The sequence below is a fragment of the Abramis brama genome (assembly GCF_963993115.1).
Source record: "Abramis brama genome assembly, chromosome: 3".
NCBI classification, from domain to species: domain Eukaryota; kingdom Metazoa; phylum Chordata; class Actinopteri; order Cypriniformes; family Leuciscidae; genus Abramis; species Abramis brama.
The window spans coordinates 3,918,544-3,939,476 of NC_139965.1; the positions used below are offsets into that span (position 1 = coordinate 3,918,544).

Consider the following 20,933-nt stretch of genomic DNA (forward strand, 5'->3'; position numbering starts at 1 on the left):
TTCAAGAGTATATTGTGGTTCACGGTGTCAAAGGCCTTTTTTAGGTCTATAAACACAGCTCCCACGACATTACCCTTGTCCAACTTACTCTTAATGTTCTCGGTAAGGTAGCAGTTAGCCATTTCTGTAGAGTAACCTGCTCTAAATCCAAACTGTTTAGAATTGATAAGTTTGCTACTGTCAATATGCTCTACTAGCTGTAGTAGTTCTTCAGTGCCAGTTTTCAGTACGGATGAATCTGATGGCTTGAATAAACTAATGAGTAGGCTATGGAGTAATTGTGGTAACAGTCACTGTGTCAGAACCATCAAACCACTTACATTTGTGAATCAACACTGTGGCATAATAGTCTCTCTTGTTACTGTAAATGGAAATGCGCATTCACACGTGTATCTGAATCAGAGAACAAATGCAAAGGACTGTGTTTATTAGCGTACAGTTGTATACAGTGCATTTGTGTGAAGTTCACTAGTGTTTAATTCAATAGTGCTTTTTATTGTGAGAAGATCTGATGCAGTTTTTTATATCGTCCCAAAGACCTTTATTTATTCTTCATGACGATTTTACAGTGTTTACATTTGTTAGCTCATATTCAGGTGTACATATCTGTCTGCTAAATTAAGAAATGCTAAACGAATAGATCTACATTTATTTTTGACTAATTACTTGTAAGTTGTAACAGATATCTGTAACTAAGAATGAAATGAAGCATTGGTTTGAGAAGTTTCACTCCATGGAGGAACATGACTTCAGCAAACTGGAGCACTGGCATTACTGGCATTACTGGCATTACTGGTTTTCCGAATGGTCTTTTTCTTCTGGAAGATTTTTCCGTCCGGTTGTTTCCTCCATGTAAGTGTGACGTCCTGATCGCTCAGCATCTGCTGTAACTAAACCACAAAAACAGGCTTTCATTAAACAAGTGTGATGTATTTCTCCTCAAAATTATCTTACAAATCTGGCAGAAAGAGCAGAAACTGGCGAAGCTCAAAATGCATACATAATATTTTGTCATTGCGCGAAGGACTGACCAACTCATTGAACAAATGCTTACAAATCTGAACACATTCGTCACCAAAAGCAAATGTCGCAAAAGCTCTTAATAAATAATACATGTGTGATGATTCTCATTAGACGCTCATTACTGTCATACATGAATGGAAATCATCAAGCCAGCACATCATTTTAATACATTACTGGAGCTCTTCACGTGTCGGTCAAAATGACAGAAATGTATTTTTTATTTTCAATCACGTCATATACGTCAAATTTCGTTAGCATGTACAGCGCGCAATGCCTACCATACCCGCGAAAACATTTCTTCTTTACGTCGTGCCGTTTTGGAGTTAAAGCCGCCAAGCTGTTTTTGAGTGCGGTAAGTGAATTCTTTTGTGCGGTACTTTTTTGACTGACAAATTGGATTTATTGTTTCATGTGCCATTGTAATGATAATACCGCAGGTGTATTAGTACTGAAACACAGCCTTAAGTGTGCAATATCAGAGTTTTTTAAGGCAAAAGAGGTTTAAATGACAGGAGGCGCTGTCGGGACGGTTGAAACAAGTGTTTAAACCATCCCGACAGCGCTTCGTGCCAGTTAAACCTGGTCATAGCCTATACTGTTCATAGATTCATATACTGTTCCTAGGCTTGTGTTTCTTTTAATGCAAATTAATTTTCAATTGTCCAATCTTCAATCTTCAATAAATTAAATTTATCATCTTCCGGTTGACCTTGTTTTCTTCATAATAACAGGCTATTCAACTGGCAAACACTCAATATGACTCAAGGAAGAAAGTAAGAAAATGAATTGTAAACGGATTTGTCTATCTTCGTCAAAATAGCCCATTAGAAAGATTACAAAATGCGCATAGGCTTATCGCCTATTGTTTATTGGGCGACATAACAAAAATGGTTAATATGAACCTTTAAATTAAAATAAATTACAAAATATGTTTGTAACAATATGTACACAAGTTACTTGTCAGGTATTGTTCACAAAAAATAAGCTTTAGATGAATAGGTGCCGTTTAAACTTATGTTTCATCCGTCCCACCCCTGTGTTGCAATTGAAACAAAGCACAACTACCGTTCAAAGTCAAATTTTACTTAAATCATTCTATATTTGTACCGAATAACACATATGTTAATAGGAGAACACATATGTGAGTTGTTAATCAGAAACAATAAAAAATCTATCTGTAACCTTATCTTAGAAAACGACATTTATCTGAAAAGTGTTTGTCCCGGCTCTCCCCTACTATATTTTAGTTCGATAATGTTTTTTATTTTATTTTTTTATTTATTTATTTTTTTAGGGGATTTTATGGCACTTAATTATATTTATGATGTATTTATAATCCATTTATTCACTTTTTGAGCATAGACCTGACAATTCAATTTCCAACTTAAACTGTGGTAAATCTTGAGTGCTTTAAAGCACAGACTTCAGTTTGATCTCTTTTTAAAGTTTTTAAAGTTTTTAAAAAAGTTACAGAATTTTACGTTTATTGTTATGAAAAATGTGCAAAAATACTATTTAAAATTTTTATGTACATGTTTTATTCTAAAACTGTGAGAAAATCAAAGCTATAAATCTAAACAAGTTTGATATCTCAAAAAATGAGCTTTCAGTGAGACTGTGTTCGGCTGCAGTTCCAGACGCTTCCACTAGAGGAAATTCGTCTCCCATTTATTTTCCCAATGCGCTCATTTTTGACCGCAAGGAGCACAAGTGTGACTATTTTTTTCAGGACCATTTAACCTGTTCAAATGATGTCCATGATTTTTTATTTTTTTCACACTGCAAGTGCCAAAACCTTTGCCAAGTTTCGTACCATTCTGATAAACAAAACAACACAAAAACAAGTGTAAAATTTGTCTGTAAAAAAATGAGTGAAGAGCCCCAGAGGGTTAATTTGAGTCTGTTGAGTGTTATAAAACCCACCTTGTTTAAGACGAGTGCACTCAGTGTAGCGTCGTCCGCATTCTCACTGGCTTTGACCTGCACTCGGATCACCTGCTTTCTCATCACTGCAGGACAACACACGTAATATCTTACTTTGTGTTTTACTGAAATGACAATGTGGATTAGGGATTCCCAAACTTCTTCTTGTCAGTCGGATCTTATCTCGTCTTGATAAGACCAAATATTATATATTTATAATAATATAAATATATATTTAACATTTTTTGATATTTAAAATGATCTAAATGTTTGATTATGCAGTGCATTTTTGTTTTTAAAATGGGGCAATTGCACAATAGCTTACACACACAGAACAAGCCTGATTTCAAACTATGAACTGAATTGCAAAAAAAAACAAACAAAAAAAAAAACAAATAAACAAATTACTAGCAGTAGCACAAATAAATAAAACAGAATAAAGATTAGTAAAATAAACAGTTCTGTAAGTTTTTTTCAGGTAGGTGTAACAGTAGGGAAGAATACTAAACAAATTTAATAATGAATCAAATGTAAAATAATACTGGATGATCTTTTAAAAATAAACATAGATTAATCATTACAATTAAGGTTACAAAAATGTGTCATTCAAGAGCAGTTAGTGTCATTAATGTTAATCAAACAACAAAAGACTGAGAAATAATCAGAGACAGTGGCAGGATTATTCGGCTGCTGTCACTTTAAGAGCTGCACAGATCCAATATACTGATACACAACTTTCTAATTCTGTAATTCTGTTTAGTGACGAAGCAACACTGCCTCGATTGAGCAAGCTCTTATAGTGCAGACGATGTGCTGATGTGAAGATGAACTTCCCAAAGCCATTATCGGCCGATAGCATTCAGTGGACGACCAATCAGAGCTCCCCTAACCAAAAATGTGGAACTGACTTTAAGATGGGTGTATATAATTAAATCAAATTAAAATGAAAGTGTCAAATTAAAATGAATGATTTTAAAATAAAACACTTACTAAGAAAAATATTAAATATTTTAGTTGTTTATCTGCATGTCACATGACCATTAACCAACATCAGAGAACTGTGAATATGTGAATGTGTTGTTTTATTATTATAAATTATATATATAAATAGTGATGCACCGAAATTTCGACTACTGAAACATTTCGGCCGAAACAGCTATTTTCGTGTTTCAGATGGTTTTGGAGTGCATCCCTATATTCATACATTTTAGCTTTTGTGTTTTTATAAAAAATATATGTATAATATTAAATATTGATATTTTTATGATTTAAGTAATTATTAGCTTTTCACAGTTCTGGTTCACGCATCTTTTCGGCCAGGCATTCATATAATATTGTTAATCTTACAGTTCAAACTACAATCCGGCCTCTAGTTCATAAACGCCAGAGGAGAACTGGCCCCCGACTGAGCCTGGGTTCTCCCAAGGTTTTTTTTCTCCATTGGGTCACCTGATGGAGTTTTAGGACACCATTAGGTCACTTGATGGAGTTTTTTCGGTTCCTTGCCACTGTTGCCTTTGGCTTGCTCAGTTGGGGATATTTTGGGGATATTTAATTTTATTCTATCAATCAATAAATTCCACTAGAAACAAACCTTGTTGTATTATTTTATTTTAATACTGTGAAGCTGCTTTGATACAATCTGTATTGTGAAAAGCGCTATACAAATATACTTGATTTGATTTGATTTGACAGTTCTCTCATAAACCTCCAGTTTGGGAAACTCTTATTAAATGAACAGTCATATTCAGTTTTTGTCAACAAACAACTATAAGAAGGAAAGTAAAGGACTTACCAGTGCTGCAGTAGAAGTAATAAAGTCCAGTGCAATTGTAACCGGTAATAGAATTACTATAATAATATACACCGGCACAGTTTTGTCCCGTCCCGCTGAGTCTCTGAGCAGCGAGTTGGGTTGAGGAAGTAAAGCTGGCCTGATCTGACCACTTCCACGAGTCCCGGTACAGTCCAATCCAGGACTGATACAAGCTGACGATCTGATTGTTGTCCTCTAGACTCCTAACAGTGGCCAGGTCTGTGTAATGATCTCTGCAATACGTCTGGGCGTCAAGCCACGTCTTTAAAGTTTTGACTAAAACCATTTTCTTTGTTGCATTGGTTCTTTCTGTAAAAAACAGAGTCAAGACATCAAAGGCATGACAAGACTAAATCATTTTCTCCAGTTTAACGAGTGTGAGCCTCTTAAACCTGCCAAAATTTGTTTCCAGAAGTCAATTTTTTTATTATATTTCCATAGTTTATATGGACCCAGCATGGATAAAATGAGAGTTTTTTCCCCTTTATACTCCATTTCAGTTATTCTACTTCAAAATATCATGTTTAATTTACTTGGCATTTCTTTGTAATTATTTGTGAAATTTACTAGCAATTTTTGAGTGAAAAAAATGTCACTTCTATCACCCTACAATCCATCGCGCTCTTTAAGATCACTAAATTCGAGGCTTCTGGTCATTCCTAGGATATCTAAGTCCACTAAAGGAGGGAGGGTGTTTTCACATTTAGCTCCAAAACTATGAAATAGTCTTCCTGATATTGTTCGAGGCTCAGACTCGCTGTCCCAGTTTAAAACTAGATTAAAGACGCATCTCTTTAGCCAAGCATTCACATAATGATTACCTTTTATACTACAGTTAAATCGGATCAAATGCATTAATATTATGAACAGCAGCTATGCTAATTATTTCCCATCTGCTTTTCTGTTGTTATCTCGGGACGCTAGTCAGCTCCAGTTTGTATCCAGCCTCCCATGGAAACTACAGATGCCCCAACACCCGTGAAGAGACGACTCAACACCAGCGATGTTATGCCCTAAATTAATACATGATTAACTAACTTTATTTTTCTATGTACATTTCTGAAATGCACTTTCTGTAAAGCTGCTTTGAAACAATGTGTATTGTGAAAAGCGCTGTACAAATAAATTTGAATTGAATTGAATTCCAGAGGCTCTATCAATAACAACTGCATAGTTCCGTACCGTAAGACTTCATTTGGTCAGTCTGCTTTTTCATATAAAAGTGCAAAGTTGTGGAACTCATTACCCACTGAATATAAAACCATGACTTAGAATGTTCACTTCTCGAGCTAAGTCTTGGATGAAATCGAAACAGGAATGTACCCATTTGTAAATAGCTAGTTTGTGTATGTAAGTGATTTATATGGTGTGTCTATAGATACGTTTTTATGATGAAATAGAAAATGTTGTAGTGTAAAGGCCCAACCAGGGACTGGAGTTGTAAATTAGCACTAGCTATAAACTCTTTTTGCATAGCATCAGTTACAAACTTGTTTTGTACTATGTTTAATTGCAATGTCCATGTCAAATAAATGAATAAATAAAAAATAATTGAATTGAAAGTTGTAAATCTTACACCGAATATTTTCAGTGTTAAAACCTGTATAATGTTTTCCTTTGTGTTCATGAAAGCGTTAATACAAGATTGAAATGACATGATGGTCAGTTATTGACAAACACTTGTATTTTTGGTTGAACTACATGTATCCCTTTAATCTCCCATTTTGAGTTTTATATGTCTATTTTGAGAATATTTAAAGTATAACATTTAGGGATGCACCGATATGAACATTTTGGCAGATACGATAACCGATAATTCTTTATATTTGAATACCGATAACCGATATATTGGCTGTTAAATCTAAGTCCAAATTTTTAAAGTTTTTGAGAGCTTGATTACAAAAACAAAAGTCTCACTATGTCCCAAACACACAATTTTAAAGTTCTCATAATACTGTTATGTAGCCGATATGACAGACTACTGTGGCACTTAACTGTATTTTAATTTTTTGAAGTGATTCCAATCATATTTCACGTAATTCAAACAGTGCGCATCTGAAGTGTCTCAGCTGAAGGAAGTAATCCATTATTTATCTGCTTTAATATATCGGCAAAATTTTATAATCAGGCCGATAACAATAACATTAAAAAAAGGACATATATCAGCTGATACCGATATGGTGGCCGATATATCATGCATCCCTAATAAAATTTATATATTTTTTGTTTGACATGGACTGAAATCCCAATGCAGCCACTAGAGTTCCAGTTGAGGTCATTGTGTTCTTAACTGATTATGAATTTATTAATTTATTATAATTAAATCCTATGACAATGTAATTTAAGGGTGGGTGACTGGATAAAACGATAAACCATTCAAATATGTAAAACTGCGATGCTGAATCTCCAGCGCCACAACATTAAAAATTATATTTACTCGATTTGTGAATGTAATTGCAGTCTAAATATGATTGTGCACATCCTTCTATTGGGTTGTTGCACTTTAATCACAATTATTTACAGTTATTCATCTGCACAAAATTCATGATCCTGCCTAATTGAGATATAAATGTTTACTTCTATCGCCCACCCCTAATGTCATTATATTAATGTCTTCATGCATACCATATTCCTCATTTGAAATCTGCTTTGGATAAAAGTGTCTGCTAAATAAATAAATATAGATAGATATGTAATAAATGCATAAACTGAAATAATGAGCATCAATAAAGAGTGTTTCTCACCGTCACTACACACGAAATATTTAGTGTGATCACAGTTGTCATCATACCAGTATCCAGTTTTATACATTGCGACACACTCCTGGTGCCCACCGTTGTTATTCGGCTCGACAGAGTCCCAGTACTGAAACACTACACTCTCGTCTTGATAAGACCAACGCCAGCTGTTGATGTCATTGTAGAGTCCCAACCAGGCAAATGTATAAAAATCTTCTTCATGTTCGACTTCTTGCAGAGTGGTCCAGTCTTCATCGCTCTGAACCGTGGCCAGGTCGATGTGGTTTTCCCTGCAGTAATTTTGAGCTTTTCCCCACGGCATCGACTCTTGGATCAGAACATACTTGTGTGGATCACACAGAGTCAGTGACAGGAATCCTGTCGACAGAATACACTCATTTCCAGATTTGTATATATTATTTTCCCCAGTGTCCTTCTTAAAGGTTCAACTCAATGTATTTGTTTCTATTTGGCTGGATTTTTATTTTATTTTATTATCATTGTTGAACAAGTTCTTGTTGTCTTCGATTTTTTCGAAATCTTCGAAATTACAGCATTAGTAGTATATGTAGTATTTCTGTTGTAAAGCAGTGCTAAAATATTGGAGACAGGCAATATATTGGACAGCATAGATAGGATAGCCAAACATATATTTAAAAAAAAAAACATTAAACACCACACCAAACCAAAATACAACTAAAATGCAAGACAACAGTAAAACAAGATATACTAAACCGCTAGCTTAACCATAAGCCTGGGCAAGTAAATGTGCCCTCAACCGTGATTTAAAAACACCCAGTGTAGTACAACATCTAATATACGAGATTTAGGGATCTTTAAAAGTAATCTGACCAATCAGAGCAGAGCAGCTCTCATTGAGAGAAAAGAGCTGCGTGTATTATGAGGAAATTAAAATAGCATAATAGACGTTTTTTCCACGATTAAATAAGGATTTGATTTTAATATAGTTCTTTAAAGTGTAAAACAACAATTACAGTGTGTTAATGTTTTCTGGTTAAGAAGTCCATCCACAGTTTTATTATTATAATAAACAATCATAACAATTAATGACTTAAAATAACATAAACTATATAACTTGCAATATACATTGTATTTTAACAGTGTTGTTCAATAATATTATATCTTATTAATATAAATGTATATATTAAGTTAAGGCTTCTTTTTTGTTGTTGTTGTTCATTTAAGTTTGTTTATTACTTGATTAACCTTCAGAATAATCGGCCGCTAGTGACGGATCTTGTCTGGACAGCTTTTTGATTTTTGAGAAGTAATTTTTCCTTGGCTCTCTTTCATAGATGCTTTCTTTAACTGTCAGTTGATATTAGACAACCTGAATTATTATTGGCTTGATTACATAGACATGAATTCTCTATGCGGACAAATCTCACTTTCCTCTACAAAGATTTGTAGGATATTTCACAGAACAGTTTGTTGTAATATCACTACGTAAATGGAACAAATATGCAAATCATTTGGTGTTTAATGTTTTACATAATGTTTTACCTGAAAGAGAAAGCAGATGAAGACAAATTTGGTCCATCATCTTGCCAGAGAGTTTGTCACTGGAAAAAAGTACAAACACAAAACATTGAATTACAGTAGTTCACTAATATACATATCTTGCATTTAGGTTAACAAATTGACTTGATTTTTCTTAGGTTTTATGTATTTTGTTTGGGGTGTTGAAGGAGGTCCACCTGAGAGTGGCACTTCCTTCGCTTCATTTGCACCTCCAACTCGACGTCAACGCAGAAAGGGTCACAATAAGAAATCTGTAACTAATGATGCAGCCAACGAGCTGTCTTGGTTAATAAAGAATATAACCATCTAAAAATATTCTGCTGAATAAAGAGGTTGCTGTTCATCTCTGCATCTCTCAAACCACATGAGAGAGCAGTGATAAGAGTCATTATCCACAAATACAAAGGAACTATTGCCTTTGTATTGCCTTCCTCTTCCGGAATTCGAATGCGCATGTGTCGCGTCTGAACGCGTTGTTGTCTTTGGAGCTCTATCGATTTGATTTATAATTCTTGATTTTTCCCTTTAAACTCACTTACAACGAACATTTTCTACTTTTCCTCACTGAGAAGCACTATTGCTCAAACCTCATAGTTACAACGCGGACTGTTGAGCAGACGCGTCTCAAGCCTATTGGTGATCCAACGCCGGATACTCTTATAGGTTACGTCCGTGGATCACGGCTGAACGCGTCTTCTCCACACTCACTTACAAACAAACATGGCGAATATATTAGATGTAAGTAGTCTACCTCTTGGTGCAGGTGAAGATACATTTGAACTGCACGCATTGCAGTCTGAGCTGGAAGCTGTTGAGAAACAGATCCACAACCTTTTAGTAAGACAGGCCGAGCTGATAGACCGGCGGTTAGCTCTTGAAACATCACGCGCCGATGCACACAAATCAGTGATTAACGTTACTAACCCGCTGACTTCGACCTCGTCTACTCCGTGCGTTACTCAGCATCGGTCCCGAGCGCCGAGGTCGCGATCAGCCATGGTCTCGCTCACTCCGGCTCCAACACGCCACCACGAAGCCTGGATGGTTCCGCAGCGGAAGACGCGAGTCAGGTCTAGACCAAGACTCTCTCCGCCCCTCCCGGTTTTCGAGTTATCCACACAAAACCGCTTCTCCCCTCTTCGCAAAACCGAACGCGATGCTGTGATCATCGGCGATTCCATCGTTCGGCACGTACACGCTACGTTAGGTAAAAGTAAGGTGCACAGTCTTGCACTGGTGCTCGTGTTTCTGAAATTGCTGCTCGCGTTCCCGAGATTCTGAACAGTGACAAGCGCGTCGGAACTGTGGTCTTGCACGCGGGAGAGAACGACATCAGACTGCGCCAGACAGAGGTTCTGAAGAAAGACTTCAGGAATCTGATCGATACGGTACGCAGCACATCGCCTGAAATAACGATCATTGTGTCAGGACCGCTTCCCACGTACCAACTAGGACATGAAAAGTTTAGTAGACTATTCGCGCTAAATGAATGGTTAATGTCATGGTGCAATGAGCAGAAACTGCTCTTTGTAAATAATTGGAATCTGTTTTGGGAACGTCCTAGGCTTTTCCGTGCCGATGGCTTACACCCAAGCAGATTCGGAGTGGATCTTCTGTCGGATAACATCTCCAAAATGTTAAATACCATTAGATGACTAGTAACCAAAAGTCCAAATCATAGTCTCTCCTGCACCAATTTAAATGATATAAATACTAGTGTAGAACATTGCATAGAAACTGTGTCTATTCCTCGTTTAGTGAGATCAAATAATAATTCTACTGCAGGATCTAGGAAAAATCTAATTGTTATTAAAACAGAAAATGTTGCTATTAGTAAACAAAAACAATTTTTAAAGCTAGGTCTTCTAAACATTAGATCACTCACACCTAAGGCAGTTATTGTAAATGAAATAGTCACAGATAATAGCTTTGATGTACTTTGCCTTACTGAAACCTGGCTTAAACCAAATGATTATTTCGGTCTAAATGAGTCTACTCCATCTGGATACTCCTATAAGCATGAGCCCCGTCTGATTGGTCGTGGCGGCGGTGTTGCAACAATCTATAGAGATATTCTCAATGTTACTCAGAAAACGGGTTATAAGTTTATTTCGTTTGAAGTACTTGTACTAAATGTTACGCTCTTAGATGTTAGAAAAAAAATCCATATTATCTCTAGCCTTGGCTACCGTATATAGACCGCCTGGGCCTTAAGGCTCGTACACACCGGGACGAATATCGGCGCGCGTTATTCGCCAGCGTTTTTCGACGCGTTTTTTGTGTTCACACCCAAGCGATTTTCACTGACGATAAGCCGAGTGAACATGCAAATTCATTCCCTGACATTAGATGGCGCTTAATGTAAAACAGAAACACCCCAGTACACAAGGTGGCGCTGCGCAACTTTACGCTTCTGACACTCGCTTGTCACTCAGAAGAAGAGAGCAAGTATTTACGCGCTTGTCCAAAATCATACAAAGAAAACATGGATATTTCAAGCACCAGTAGCTCCAGCTCCAGCTCCAGCGATGAAGAAATTATTGTTCTGTTGAATGAGGAAAGACGCCAGAAAAGACGCCGATATTGGATACATCCCATAGTTACGAGAAGAGAAGAACATGGGGAGTTTTATCGACTGGTACAAGAGCTGAAAATGTATCATGAGCGTTTTCGGGGGTATTTTAGAATGTCCGTCAGTGAGTTCGAAAATTTACTTCAACAAGTGGCTCCCTCGCTGACAAAAGAACAGACACACTTCCGTAAACCAATCGACCCAGAACAGCGTTTGGCCGTGTGTTTACGGTGAGTTCGTTTACATTGTTATTCACTTAAATGAATGTTGTAAAAACATAAGTGAAGCGTTGTTAAAAACTAGTATTTGTCTATTTCCATTTCAGTTTTCTAAGCACTGGGGACTCGTACCACACTATTGCGTCCAGCTTTCGACTTGGTGTGTCAACTGTGGCTTCGATAGTGAGTGAAACCTGTGATGCATTGTGGCATTGCCTCAGAGATGAACATTTGCCAGTGCCTACTGAAGAGATGTGGAGGAGTACAGCCAGGAGGTTCCATGAAAGATGGAATTTCCCTAACTGCTTGGGAGCCATGGATGGGAAACACATATACATCCAGGCCCCTGCAAACTCTGGTTCTCTCTACTTTAATTATAAAGGTACGTTCTCCGTTGTATTGCTGGCCTTAGTTGATGCAGATTACCGCTTCCTGGTGGTTGATGTGGGGAGCTATGGCAGCAACAGTGATGGAGGCATCTTTGCCAATTCTGTGCTGGGAAAGGCACTCCGAGATGAAACTCTGAATGTTCCCCCACCAAGTGAACTTCCAGGTGCTCCTGAGCTGGGAAAAGTTAACCATGTCATTGTGGCGGATGAAGCTTTTCCGCTGAAACCATATCTCCTCCGGCCATACCCTGGACGCCGCCTCCCCACAGAGAAGAGAATTTTCAATTATCGTTTGTCTCGGGCACGGCGCATCTCTGAAAATGTATTTGGCATCCTCAGTCAACGCTTCCGGGTTTTTCAAAGAACTTTACAGGTTCAACCAAGTGTGGTTGACAAAGTTGTCAAAGCTGCTTGTGTATTGTGCAATTATTTGCGCCCGAACGGAAATGACCAGAATCATGCCACAGAGGATGACCATGATTGTGAGCAAACACTACAAGGTTTTGACCATTGTAGGGGGCAGCGGGCATCTGTGGAGGCACAAAATGTCCGAGAACTGTACAAAGAGTACTTCAACTCACCAGCAGGAGAAGTTACTTGGCAGTATGACCATGTGAACCATGGTCTGGGGAACAGATAAAATCAAACTGTAAATTTGTGCCATGTTCATTACATTTCCCATTGTGAAAACCGCTAGCGTATGTGTATATATACAATTTCTGTGAACTTGAATACACTATCAAATCTATTGCATCTGATTCTTCATTAATATGCCAGTACTCATCAGAGCAAATTACATATTTTTTGATGTAACATGTTCTATCAAAGTTAAAGCAGTTTTTTGCAAAATGTAAACTATTTTGTCACTTCAACATATACTTATTTACAGCTAAATTTAAGTTGTGATTTTGAAAATGTGTATTTTTAATAAACATTTTTACAAGCATTTTCTTTAAAATGTTTTCATTCCCTGCATAATGCTATGCCCAAAATGGTTATGTTCCTGTAGATTGATAACTGTTGCCTATAAATGCAGTGACTCCGTATTTAGGCACATAGCTATTTCAATAAGAGGTCAAGAATACTTATGTACAAATATGCCAAATCCCAAAATATGTTATATTATTTTCAAGTAAAAGTCACTTATGCACAATTTCTTTTGGAAAAATTAAACTTTTTTTAATGAACTACAAGTTGCAATAACAATCACAAACATAAAGTATAAAAGGGAGTCAGAAAAGGTAGTGCAAATAAGTCACAATGACTGTAGTGCAAGTAAACAGTAGTGCACGTACACATTCAACAATTATACTGCTGGTTTTTTGGGGGGGGTTTTGCACATATATATGCAAAAAAACAGCAGTGCAAATAAGTCACAATAACAATAGTTCAAGTGAACGATAGTGCAAAAAAATGTATGAAATAGTTATTTACAACTATATTTCTTGAATGTAAAAAAACAACAACTAAAAAATACAGAATTAAAACGCATATAATAAACATCTATTAGGGTAGCCAAGAAGTTGTAGAGCAGCCATAGTTTGTTGGGGTCTGCGGGGTGACCTGATGGTAGGACACCGGCGACTGCTGAGGAAAAAAAGCAGAAGAGGCCTGGCCAAACTCAGCATCATGTAACAGCTGATGTATTTTTATTTTGACCGAAGACTGTACGGCAGGGGACAATCTCCTTAGTGCTGGTATCAAGCCAAGAGCAAACAAGTAATTATCATCATTTTGTTGCTCTCTTTGTTGCTCTCTGCGCTCCTCTTTCTCTCTTCTGCGTTCCTCTTTCTCACTTTCCCTGGCTTCTTTGGATAAGAGGTACCGTTCCAAGAAGTCTGGTGTCTCTGGCCGTTTTCTTTTGTTTACAGTAGACCTTGTCACAGTTTGGCTGGAGAAGGATGATCCTGGAGACGTGCTTGCTGGTGCTTCTTCACTGTCGCTCACTTCTTTTTGGACCACCACTTGGTCAACCCCTTCATCCATATTTTCAGGAGAAATATTGCTGTGAACACTGTAAAGACAAATTCAGTTTACATCAGAGTTTTTTACATCAAATTTCAGCAGAGGTTACCTATACACAGAACACAAACTAATATACTGAACTAGAGCTGTGATCGTATGGTGAACAGGGAACATGCAATTATATCATGTTAATCAATGTTTAATGTCAATGCATTATAGTGTAGCTCACACAGCTATGTATTGTAATGTTCTAATGATAATACCTTCGAAATTCAGTTGATGTTGCTAGGAACTCCATGACCTTCATAAATTTCCACGGCTTCTTGTTTTTAGCAGCCTGTCCACTTCGGCAGTCATCTTCGCGCTTTTTTCGTGTATATGTATCTCGCAGGCTTTTCCATTTCTGTTTTACCTCCTCCACTACATCACACAAACGATGGCGATTGTCAAACGTTTGTTGGAAAAAGTTACAAGCCTATGTACATGAAAGACAATTAAGTGAAATGAAACTCACCATCAAGGCCCATTTGCTCTGCAATTACACACCATAGCAGTTCTCTTTTTTCAATATTTTTGTAGTCGCTGTCACGTTTGTCATAAAGTGCTTTATGTTCCGAAACTAAGGAAACCAGCAGCTCCACATTCATCTTTCCTTGCATCTTCCTCTCTTCCCGCAGTGTAGACGCTACTTGGCGTATATCTTCTTCGCCGTTACATATGTGTGCTCGGCAAGACCGTTTTGTGTTTGAGCGCCCCCAAGTTGTGTTTTACTGTAACTTTAGAAGCTCCAGACACGTGAGCAAAAGCGCCAATCTCATTGGTCGGATAGTTTTTGACGCGGCGCGTCAAACCAAAAAAACGAACCCGAGGCGTTTTAAAAAAAATGACGCTTTTACGCGTGGCGTTTTTCGCGTCGGTGTGCACACTCACATTGGCGCCCTTTGTTTAGTTACGAGGCGTTAAACGTCGGCGAATATCGCGCGCGAAATTCGTCCCGGTGTGAACAGGCCTTTACGCTGATTTCCTAAAAGAGTTTGCAGATTTTCTCTCAGATCTATTGGTCAATGTCGATAAAGCATTAATTGTTGGAGATTTTAACATACACGTAGACAATTCAAATGATGCGTTAGGGGCTGCGTTTGTAGATTTATTAAATTCCTTTGGGGTCAAGCAAAACGTCACCGGACCAACTCATCGTCTTAATCACACACTCGATTTAATTATATCATATGGAACCGATCCAACCGATATAGATATCATTCCACAAAGTGATGATATCACTGACCATTACTTGGTAACTTGCATATTACGTACTGCTGTAATATGTCATGCTGCGCCGCGTTATCGACCAGGCAGATTAATCCTTCCATCCACCATAGATAATTTCTCAAATTGCTTATCTAATCTGTCTCAGCTGCTGCCTGAACCCAAACAAACAGATGAACTAGAAGAACTAACTAGCACTATGAGCACCATTCTCTCTAGAACATTGGATGTTGTTGCACCCATTAAATTAAAAAAGGTCAGAGAGAAAATTAAAGCACCATGGTACAATAATACTACGCATGTTCTAAAGAGAGAAACCCGTAATTTAGAGCGTAAATGGAAACAAACTAATTTAGAGGTCTTTAGAATCGCGTGGAAAGACAGTATGTCACGTTATAAAAAGGCCCTAAAAGCGGCCAGGGCTAAGTACCTCTGCAAACTAATAGAAAATAACCAAAACAATCCAAGGTTTTTATTTAACACCGTGGCTAGACTAACAAATAAACAGACGTCACCCGAACAAAATATCCCGTTACAGTTTAGTAGTAATGATTTCATGAACTTCTTCACTGAGAAAATAGAAAACATCAGAAATGGAATTAGTTTCCATTGTTATGCTGATGACACTCAAATATATATATTTCATCACGGCCGGATGAAAACGCTAAATTATCCAAATTGACAGAGTGTGTTAAAGATATAAAAGATTGGATGACGCGTAATTTTCTTTTATTAAATCCAGACAAGACAGAGGTAATACTTATCGGTTCAAAAAACCGCCCACAGAACCTCTCACAATACAACTTTGACATCGTAGGATGTCCTGTTACTTTATCCTCTACAGTAAAAGACCTGGGTGTTATACTCGATTGTAACCTGTCTTTTGAAAATCATATTTCGTATGTTACAAAAACAGCCTTTTTCCACCTTAGAAACATTGCTAAGCTACGTAATATGCTATCAGTTTCTGATGCAGAAAAGTTAGTTCATGCATTCATGACCTCGAGACTAGATTACTGTAATGCTTTATTAGCTGGTTGTCCTGCATCCTCAATAAACAAGCTACAGTTGGTCCAAAATGCAGCCGCTAGAGTTCTTACTAGATCAAGAAAATATGATCATATAACACCGATTTTATCATCACTACATTGGCTACCTATAAAGTTCCGTATTAATTATAAGGTATTGCTACTGACTTATAAAGCCCTAAACGGCTTAGATCCAGTCTATTTAACGAATCTTCTATCGCCCTATAATCCATCGCACTCTTTAAGATCAATAAATTCGAGGCTTTTGGTCATACCTAGGATATCCAGATCAACCAAAGGAGGGAGAGCATTTTCACATTTGGCTCCGAAACTCTGGAATAGTCTTCCTGAGACTGTTCGTTGCTCTCCCAGTTTAAAACTAGATTAAAGACGCATCTTTTCGGCCAGGCATTCATATAACATTTTAAATCTTACTGTTCAAACTACAATCCGGCCTCTAGTTCATAAATGCCAGAGGAGAACTGGCCCCCGACTGAGCCTGGGTTCTCCCAAGGTTTTTTTTCTCCATTGGGTCACCTGATGGAGTTTTAGGACACCATTAGGTCACTTGATGGAGTTTTTTCGGTTCCTTGCCACTGTTGCCTTTGGCTTGCTCAGTTGGGGATATTTTGGGGATATTTAATTTAATTTTATCAATCAATAAATTCCACTAGAAACAAACCTTGTTGTATTATTTTATTTTAATTTAATACTGTGAAGCTGCTTTGATACAATCTGTATTGTGAAAAGCGCTATACAAATATACTTGATTGATTGATTGATTGATCTTCAACTGCTTGCTGGAGAACAAGCCGCTGGCTAGGCATAGTCATGCTTGCACAGAAATAGCAGTCATACGCATGATATTGAAACAGCAGTCATGCGTCTTATATCAACTATGATGAAGACGGCTGAATTCAGACTATAAAAGAGGAGACCTGGACAGGACTCTTCGCTCTTCCTTGCAATCTCCAGTCTGATACGCCAGCAGTTATCAGATGCAAGAAGCTTTACGCCTAGCTATTATCTCTCTGTTAGTTAGTACTTATTTTGTAACCTTAACAAGTATTCTTTTCATTTGATTATTTTAATAAATATTGTTAAACATTTATTATAATCATCTGACTGGACCTTGGATTCTTGGGTACGTGTCACATTCTTCTATCTGGATCAGGAAGATCCTAACTGGAGGAAACGACAAGAGGGTGAGCATTCTTTTGATATAAGAATAATCACTGTGAGATTTGATTGATTAACAAAGCCTAGCCAAGAGGCAGTTTACGACAGGGTTATTGTTGTATAGCTAACACGGTTGAAGAGTACCTAAAAAGGTAGACTTATAATACGAAGGGGAAATCTATTATCTTTATAATAGAATACGAATTTGTATAGACTGATCGCCTAACTCTTGAGGACACGACTAAAGGATAGGCTCTTTAGTTACCGTGGGATTATCTATATGTCCTGGATAGGATGTAGGGTAATTTGGAACGGTATTAATCGTGATAATCCATCTCAATTTGTATGAGGAAAAGTGCATAATGTCATGTTTTATCAACGTGAAAATAAACAAGAACAAGAAAATAAAATAGTAAAATGGCATGTCTATCTACAACAAGAAGAGGTGATGCTCAGAAAAGAGAGTAGATTAATAACAAAACATCCATAAAATCTGTTAATGGAATTGTCATTACAACATTATTAATCAGAGGAGAAAGTGTAAACTTGCATCTTTTAAAAGTACAGCAATAATTACCAGTTCTCTTTTGAATTAAAGGTCCTGTTCTTCGTGATCCCATTTTTCAAACTTTAGTTAGTGTGTAATTTTGCTGTTAGAGCATAAATAATACCTGTAAAATTATAAAGCTCAAAGTTCAATGCCAAGCGAGATATTTTATTTAACAGAAGTCCCCTTTCAAAGCCTACAGCGAACGGCCGGTTTGGACAACATCCCTCTACTTCCTTCTTTAATGACATCACTAGAACAGTTTTTTGACTAACCTCCGCCCACAGGAATACACAAAAAAGGGGGCGTGGTCTTGTTGCGCTCCCACGGAGAAGAGGAAGAGTTGCGTTTGTAGAGTGTTTTTGTCGCCATGTCGTCGAGACGCTGTTATTTTCATCCATAATTTAATGTGCAGTCACGTAACATTCAACTTTTAATAAATAAATTATTGTAATGCATGGCAACGATTTCTTTTACACAACATGGCAGCTTTATTTATATAAAGTTGTTTGGATGAAAACAATTTCAAAAGAACTATACACAACAAAAAATTATTTATTAAAAAAAGTATTTAATTAGAAGGTGTTACAGTACTTTTTGTATTTCTTTGCAGCAGATGTTTTCAACTTCCGTTGGCATTTTGTCACAGTTACCACAAGTACACCTATAAAACATACACTCACCTAAAGGATTATTAGGAACCCCATACTAATACTGTATTTGACCCCCTTTCGCCTTCAGAACTGCCTTAATTCTACGTGGCATTGATTCAACAAGGTGCTGAAAGCATTCTTTAGAAATGTTGGCCCATATTGATAGGATAGCATCTTGCAGTTGATGGAGATTTGTGGGATGCACATCCAGGGCACGAAGCTCCCGTTCCACCACATCCCAAAGATGCTCTATTGGGTTGAGATCTGGTGACTGTGGGGGCCATTTTAGTACAGTGAACTCATTGTCATGTTCAAGAAACCAATTTGAAATGATTCGAGCTTTGTGACATGGTGCATTATCCTGCTGGAAGTAGCCATCAGAGGATGGGTACATACATGGTGGTCATAAAGGGATGGACATGGTCAGAAACAATGCTGAGGTAGGCCGTGGCATTTAAACGATGCCCAATTGGAGAAATCGAGACTCATCAGACCAGGCAACATTTTTCCAGTCTTCAACTGTCCTATTTTGGTGAGCTCGTGCAAATTGTAGCCTCTTTTTCCTATTTGTAGTGGATATGAGTGGTACCCGGTGGGGTCTTCTGCTGTTGTAGCCCATCCGCCTCAAGGTTGTGCGTGTTGTGGCTTCACAAATGCTTTGCTGCATACCTCGGTTGTAACGAGTGGTTATTTCAGTCAAAGTTGCTCTTCTATCAGCTTGAATCAGTCGGCCCATTCTCCTCTGACCTATAGCATCAACAAGGCATTTTCGCCCTCAGGACTCCTGCATACTGGATGTTTTTCCCTTTTCACACCATTCTTTGTAAACCCTAGAAATGGTTGTGCATGAAAATCCCAGTAACTGAGCAGATTGTGAAATACTCAGACCGGCCCGTCTGGCACCAACAACCATGCCACGCTCAAAATTGCTTAAATCACCTTTCTTTCCCATTCTGACATTCAGTTTGGAGTTCAGGAGATTGTCTTGACCAGGACCACACCCCTAAATGCATTGAAGCAACTGCCATGTGATTGGTTGATTAGATAATTGAATTAATGATAAATTGAACAGGTGTTCCTAATAATCCTTTAGGTGAGTGTATATTACTAATCAAAACTCGTGCTCATGTGTAACTAAGGTAGGAATAAACAATGCACTTATTTTAAAAATTCAACAACACCATTGTTAATTCGACAGATGGACAAAACCATATTTTGGTGTGATGGCGCATTTCAGCTGATTCACGATCCTGCTGCTGGTCTGTGCAGTGGCTTGCACTCGGCTCGTGTTTCTCCCCTACTAAGGAGCTTTTCTTCCAAAAGAGCTTTATGGACACGTATTTTTAAAGATGTCTAGTCTGTGTGTTTCTGGTTGTGGGAGCATGGTCCATTCGCCTGACGGTCAGGAGTGCTGCCTCGCGTGTTTGGGCTTTAATCACGCTCAGGCAGCACTCATGGATGAGTCATGTTCTCATTGTGGGAAAATGGGTATCGTGGTGCTTAGATCAAGACTCAATGACCTTTGTGGGCACCCGCCCCCAGTGCCTTTCTTCCTGGAAGTCCATCAGAGGCCAGGTGATCTCCACATGTGTGGTCTAGAAATGCCATCTGTGGCTCAACCTGGCCGATATGCAGGAGGCTGAGAGAACCCGTTTTCTCAACTCCCCCATATCCCAGGCTGGGCTCTTCGGCGGTGCTGCTGAGGACTTTGCCCAACAGTTCTTGGCAGCCCAGAAGCAGACTGAAGCGATAAAACATATCCTTCCCCGACGGCCAGCTGCTGCCTCCACCCAGCCGTTGGTGCAGCCCCCTCAATCTACTTACCACCGAGGCCGGCCTCCTGCGGCTCCCGTCCCTCCTGCTCGGCCCAAGCAGCAGCCTTCACCCGGGCCAAAGCAAGAAGGCCGCGGATGACGGTGTGCAACGCTATCTCTCACCACTCTCGTCCCCCTCTGTCACCAGACTCCTGTCAGAGCAGGCCACCGCGGAACGTCCCTCCCTGGCCTCCTCTGTCAGGACGCTGAACTTGACCACACCGGAACGCTATGCCCTACCATGTCTGGGCCAGTCGTTC

General features: G+C 38.3%; 3 protein-coding genes across 3 annotated transcripts; 1 reads left to right on the forward strand and 2 right to left on the reverse strand.

The window, feature by feature from the left end:
• Positions 1-411: 411 nt before the first annotated feature.
• Positions 412-7,720, reverse strand: LOC311079850 (uncharacterized protein). Its single transcript, XM_084109578.1, has 4 exons — positions 7,507-7,720; positions 4,742-5,071; positions 2,947-3,032; positions 412-890 (listed from the first exon to the last, which is right to left on the reverse strand). The coding sequence occupies exons 1-4, from the start codon at positions 7,571-7,573 to the stop codon at positions 750-752; spliced, it is 624 nt and encodes a 207-aa protein (XP_083965704.1). The 5' UTR covers positions 7,574-7,720; the 3' UTR covers positions 412-749.
• A 3,679-nt stretch (positions 7,721-11,399) lies between these two features.
• On the forward strand, positions 11,400-13,166 carry LOC311080481 (uncharacterized protein). Its single transcript, XM_084110467.1, has 2 exons — positions 11,400-11,844; positions 11,940-13,166. Exons 1-2 carry the CDS (start codon positions 11,528-11,530, stop codon positions 12,859-12,861), a joined length of 1,239 nt encoding a protein of 412 aa, XP_083966593.1. The 5' UTR covers positions 11,400-11,527; the 3' UTR covers positions 12,862-13,166.
• A 288-nt stretch (positions 13,167-13,454) lies between these two features.
• On the reverse strand, positions 13,455-15,195 carry LOC311080131 (uncharacterized protein). Its single transcript, XM_084109902.1, has 3 exons — positions 14,701-15,195; positions 14,450-14,606; positions 13,455-14,235 (listed from the first exon to the last, which is right to left on the reverse strand). Exons 1-3 carry the CDS (start codon positions 14,843-14,845, stop codon positions 13,728-13,730), a joined length of 810 nt encoding a protein of 269 aa, XP_083966028.1. The 5' UTR covers positions 14,846-15,195; the 3' UTR covers positions 13,455-13,727.
• Positions 15,196-20,933: the final 5,738 nt, after the last annotated feature.

Coding starts and splice junctions, on each gene's coding strand:
- LOC311079850 (XM_084109578.1), bottom strand. CDS start 7,573: ATGTATAAAACTGGATACTGGTATGATGACAACTGTGATCACACTAAA. Junction 5,072..7,506: donor ATATTTCGTGTGTAGTGACG/GTGAGAAACACT, acceptor TGTTTTTTACAG/AAAGAACCAATGCAACAAAG. Junction 3,033..4,741: donor TTACTTCTACTGCAGCACTG/GTAAGTCCTTTA, acceptor GTTGTCCTGCAG/TGATGAGAAAGCAGGTGATC.
- LOC311080481 (XM_084110467.1), top strand. CDS start 11,528: ATGGATATTTCAAGCACCAGTAGCTCCAGCTCCAGCTCCAGCGATGAA. Junction 11,845..11,939: donor CGTTTGGCCGTGTGTTTACG/GTGAGTTCGTTT, acceptor TTTCCATTTCAG/TTTTCTAAGCACTGGGGACT.
- LOC311080131 (XM_084109902.1), bottom strand. CDS start 14,845: ATGCAAGGAAAGATGAATGTGGAGCTGCTGGTTTCCTTAGTTTCGGAA. Junction 14,607..14,700: donor AGAGCAAATGGGCCTTGATG/GTGAGTTTCATT, acceptor TGTGTGATGTAG/TGGAGGAGGTAAAACAGAAA. Junction 14,236..14,449: donor ACATCAACTGAATTTCGAAG/GTATTATCATTA, acceptor TTGTCTTTACAG/TGTTCACAGCAATATTTCTC.